The sequence below is a fragment of the Arachis hypogaea genome, chromosome 16 (assembly GCF_003086295.3).
Source record: "Arachis hypogaea cultivar Tifrunner chromosome 16, arahy.Tifrunner.gnm2.J5K5, whole genome shotgun sequence".
Lineage (NCBI taxonomy): Eukaryota > Viridiplantae > Streptophyta > Magnoliopsida > Fabales > Fabaceae > Arachis > Arachis hypogaea.
This window is the reverse complement of record NC_092051.1, coordinates 120,766,749-120,772,265: the sequence shown is the minus strand read 5'-3', so window position 1 is coordinate 120,772,265 and position 5,517 is coordinate 120,766,749. Positions and strand designations below refer to the sequence as shown.

The 5,517-nt window shown below is 38.3% G+C and overlaps 1 protein-coding gene across 1 annotated transcript; it reads left to right on the top strand.

Moving 5' to 3' along the window:
- Positions 1-667: 667 nt before the first annotated feature.
- Positions 668-1,751, top strand: LOC140179838 (uncharacterized). The gene is made up of 2 exons (XM_072219597.1): positions 668-1,413; positions 1,493-1,751. The coding sequence occupies exon 1, from the start codon at positions 942-944 to the stop codon at positions 1,401-1,403; it is 462 nt and encodes a 153-aa protein (XP_072075698.1). The 5' UTR covers positions 668-941; the 3' UTR covers positions 1,404-1,413; positions 1,493-1,751.
- Positions 1,752-5,517: the final 3,766 nt, after the last annotated feature.

The following is a 5,517-nucleotide window of genomic DNA, read 5'->3' as shown; positions in this document are numbered from 1 at the left end:
TTAAATAAGTTCAAGAGTGAAGTAATATGAAAATCTCTCTCATTTTATATCAATTTTCGAGGGTGAAAATTTTTATAAGGTGGGCAGGATGTAAGACCCAAGACTTTTGAAAAGTCCTATTTTGAACTAATCTCAAATTATATATATTTATTTATAGTTTTAATTTTAGAAATTATTTTTATTGAAAAATAATTAAAAGCAATTAATTGGATTTGAAATAAAAATTAAGATTTTTATCCAAACTCTATACTTATGGATTATTTTCCTATTTATGATTTAAAGTTCTAAGAAATTCGAAAATAATGAGGTTTGGCTATTTAAATTAGAATTTTATCTAATTTTATAATTATTGAATTATTTTTTTATGTTTAAATTATGAAGTTGGAAGTTATGAAATAATAAGAATTTTATATGATTTAATTTTAGATAATTTATATTTATATCATTTAATACCTTAAGTTTAAAGATAAAGAAATTTAATTATATTACCATGTATTTTCAATTAGAATAATTCATTGAGAATCAATTAGTATTTTTATACCACAAATATTTTAAAGTAACTTTAGAGATTAAATTAGTTTTTTTAAAAATTAGTACTCTATGTTCCAATTTTATTAAAATTATCTTATTCAAATTAAACCCCCCAATTTTATACACAAACCCTAATTCTATTAACACACTTTTTCCCCTATTCCTAAATGAAACCTTAGCCGCTACTTTTCTTTTTCCTTCAGCAAACCTACACAAAATACAACACCACACAACTCCTTCAGAAAAGAAAATGAAACAAAAAGGGAAGGAGGAGAGGGATCCACGGAGAGAAAAGAGAAGAGGGGAAGGAGGAGCATCGCCGCCGCACCACCACGCCTCGCCGTCGAGCTCATCCCGCCGCCGCCCAGCTGCGCCCAGCCCACCACTAGTCACTGCTGTCGTCGCCAACAATGGAGGAGAGAGAAAGAGGCGAACGCGAGGAGAGAGGGAAGGAGCTCGCGAAGGAGCTGTCGCCGTCGAAGATGGGTCTGTCGTCGTCTTCGCGGGTTCCGGTCGTCATCGTCGTCTCTGTCGTGAAGTCTGTCGCCGCCGTCCTTCTCGCCACGAAGCCAGCGCCGCCATCGTCATTATCATGGATTGCTGCTGCACGTGATGCCGCCGTCGCCGCCTCGGAGTCCGTCGCCGTCAAGCAGAACGACGGGCAGAGAGAGGATCCCCAGGTGAGAGAGAGAGAAACCAGGGAAGGCCGCGACCTGTCCAGCTGCCGTGCCCAGTCACCGCTCGCGTTGCCGGCGCCGTCTCCGTCTGAACCGTCGCCAGATCCACCGCTGCTGAAGCTTCTGGCCGCGCCTCTGCATCGTCGGAGCTCCACGCCGCCGCCACTGCCACCAAAAACCACCACTGAGGCCTAAGTCTGTTTGGGTAAGCGATGCGTTCTGAAATCTTTAAATTAGTATTTCTGTTTTAAATTGTTTGAGGATCTGAGGTCTTGGTGTCATAGGATCGAGTTACGGGTCTTGATTGCTGAGTTCTATGGCTGCTGCATACAGCATCAAGGTGCTGCATCATCATCGGGGCTGTTGTTGCTCCGTTTTCTCGATCATTCGTGAGCCCAGTAAGTCGTTCCTTGTTCCAAACTCTTTTAGCTGATGTTCTGTTATAGATTATTGAGTTTTACGTGACTTTAATGTTTTAGGATTGAGCTAAGGCTATGTTTAGAGGCTGTGGCTACTGCTGGAACGGTCGGTATTGATGCTGTTGTTGTGGGATAAGAATAGAAATGCAGTTTGTCACGTAGTTAAATCGCGAATGAGGTAGGGGTTTTTCTTAAAATCTAATTTATATTACAGAGTTGTGATAAATAGATATTAATGTGAGAGAACATATGCCTGTGATTATAATTGTCTTCTAAATGTGGTTGTTTGCTGGACTGAATGACTGATTGCTTGACTGCTTGAGTAGTTTGTGATTGCTGAAAAGAAATTAGTTTGAAAGGTTATTTAGTTGATTATTATGAAAAATGGCTTTTCTTGGTTTTGAAGCTATTTTTGATGATGTAAATGAATTGGCTTTGGAAATGGTTTAATTTTAAGTTAGTGACTTTATAAATGATTTAGTATTTGAGCTGGTTTGATTTTAAAAAGAGATTTATTATGGGCACTGATTCGCTTTGAAAATTATTTGATATTGGAACTAGCCGAATCTTGAAAAATGATTGAGGTTTTGGAAAGGTTTGAGAAATGTTTGGATGGGACCTGAAAAGGGTGGCAGAATCCGAGTTTTAGAGATGCTGCCGAAATTTTATAAAATTAGAAGTTTCATTTGAAGTAGTTATTTTAAAAGGTTTAATTTTAAGCATTATACGATTTAAGAATACTTCATTTATCAAAGAAAAAGTTATGTTTTGGATTGAGAATTGTTAGTGAACGAAACGGAAAGAAGGATGATGAGGATTGATTTGAAATATGATTTTTGAATGAATTTGGAAATGGATTGACGAATGATGATGATATTGAGAATGGTTTAGATATTGATGGATGATGAATGAATTATTTATATGGCTTATGAATTTGAAATATCTGAGATACGAGGTTCCCTGGATTAAGTGCCGTGGCTTGCCACCACGTGTACCAGGTTGAAAACTCGATACTCTGTTGACCCTACGACGTACGTGTGACCGGGGAAATATTGATTATTTGAGAAAAAGTTATGCATAGACTCTTGGGGATGCACGTCGGGAGACAGTCTAAAGACAATTCAGACTTGTCGTGTTGGCTGGATAACCGACAGATGAGCCTCATCAGCCATAGGACAGGCATGCATCATATGCATTTGTATGCTTTGCTTGGTTTTGAACTTGTTTTGGTTTGCCTAATTGCTAAACTGTTCTTAACTGCTACTTGAACTATTTGCTGTAACTACTACCTACTTGTGCTTTCCTTGTCTGTCTTGCCTGTGTTTGTCCTGGCGTGCTACATTTGAGAATGAACCTTGGTACTGAATTAATGACTGTGTTGTTTGATTGTGTGGTTGGTTTCTGATTGAGATTTGCTTATGAGAAAGGAAAAACTTTGAATTTCTGAAAATGTTAAACACTGCCTCTTTGAAAAGGTTTTAAACGATTAGCTATTGGATTTTAGAAGTATTTATAAGACAATGATAATCACAGAATCTGAAAATAGTTTTCTTATTGAATATCTTCTTATGACAACTTTGAAACTCCGTGGTGAGACCGTGTGGTTAGGTTCTCACCCCTCTACAGCTTTACCTTTTCAGGAACCGGATGAAGAAGCGTTAAGAACAGTTATACCGCGTTTGGTTGATATGTTGTATTAATTAGATTATTTTGTTCCCTCGTCTTTGTTATTACAAGTTTGTAAAAGGGATAGGAATTGTCTGTTTTATATGTATATTATATTATGAGTTATTATGTAAAGAGTCTTGTATATGATTCTATGCCTGTTTGTATTTTTCTTAAGATAAAGTGTTTATTTCCGGTTTTCAAGGAAAGGAGCGATACAGTATCGAGTCACAGGCTCCTATTTTAGTATTTAGGATGTAAAGTAGTCGTAATACTCCTTGCTATCAGAGTAGCGCAGCCGGAAGCGTGACTTCTGATAGTGAGGGTGTTACAAAAGGTAGCGTCGAAGATGACGGAGGCAAGCTGCGGCAGTGACGAACGACCGAGGCAGCAACTCGTGGGGAGAGAAACAAGCTCCTCCATGGCAGAAACAAGCTCCAAATGGACGCTCCTCGACAGCAACGATGGCTGGAGTTTGGAAAGTGGTTGACGATAGCGAAACCGTAACAAATGGTGGTGATGAGGGGGCTGACAGTGAGAGAGAAAGAGAAAGGAGAGAGAAGTCAGGTTGATGATGTTGCAAAAATGGAAGGACAGGATTCTTAAATTTGAATTTAGGGTCAATTTTACCGGTAGATTTACCGTCGAAAACGCACAGCCTATGACCAAAACGATGCATTCATTTAATTACCTTATTGTCGGATTTTTTCACCGCTAAATCTAACGGTAATGATCGCGCCAAATTTTCTTTTTTTTTTTCTCTCCAATTATTATCGGCGAATTTATCATCGAAAAATAGAAGCCGACAGTAACTTTTTACCTGACGAACTTATTTCCAAATCTGCCAGTAAACCCATCGCTAACCTTTAACGGTAATTCCGACGGTAATCAGCATTTTTCTTGTAGTATTTATCAAACACACATGTTGTTACTTGTGCTTATTAAAAGTCATTTTTAATTTAATTTACCAAACATAAATGTTAAAAATTTTAAAATTCTATCTTTTAAAAGCTAACTTTTATAAGCTACTTTTAAAAAATAAAAGCCTTATTATTGCTGCTATTATGAGTCTCTTAGACTCTGTAATACCCTACCACACAAAGCCTACACTTAAGTTGTAAATCAAAGGTGGTATGGCATTACAACACCTAAAAAGAGAAACTATGCATAGTATTCGAAGGATAATAATATATCTAGGAGCCTGTGAAGGAAAGATAAGCAAAGACTAACATCCGTCATCACACACTTCGGTTGGCGTTACTGGCGCCAAACGCCGGATTGGTGGTGTTTGGCGCCACCTAGGTAGCATCCTTTCACGCTCTTCGAGGTCCCTGGCGTCAAACGCTTGGTTTATGGTGTTTGGCACCACCATGGTAGAAACGAAGAGGAGCTTTCTGTGTCCTGGCGCCAAACGCCGGTGAGAAGGCGTTTGGCACCACCCTGGCAGCTTTGAATTTGAAGTGTTTCCTCTCTCTCTGAACTCTGCCAAACTCGCCGGAATGCTACATGTGATCAATCAAATTATAAAACAACTCAAAGTAGCATTCATGGTAGCTTAAAGCACCTAAATCTTAAACTAATCCAACAATTCTGCATGCAATTCACTAAGAAAAGATGAGAATGATGCTCACGATCACAACACCGAACTTGAATTTTTGCTTGTCCTCAAGCAACTGAAACCAGTATGAACCTGAGATGCAGATTTGAATGAGGGTTGAGTTTTCAATTTAGCTCCTGTCTATCTTCTAAGTGTTGTTAACAACACTGTGATCATGAATAGTCTCGGCATCTCAGTATCCCTTGAAGCTCAAGAGTGCTAATGTCATTCAGCACTAGAATTCGGATAGTTTTATGAGTTATCTTTCTTTTAACATCTGATTAATCTTTGAACACAGTATTTTCTTTTCTTTGATGCTTTCCACCTTGAGCCTAGTTGTGACTCTAAATAATTTGTCTCAAGCTTTGCTTGACACAAAAACACCATAAGCACTTAACTGGGAAACTCTTTGAGTTCTGATTTTTCTATTGAATTTTCCCAGTTAGCAGTGCTCAGAGCCGTTGGCATTCTCTTTATTTGCACTTGGCTTTGACTCTAAGTGCTCTGTCTCAAGGATTTTCTTGACACAATTACACCACAAGCATATAGTTAGAAAAATAATTCCTTTGAGCTTTGATCAATTTTTAACCTTCCTAGCCATTGATGCTCAGAGCCTTGGACCTTGCTT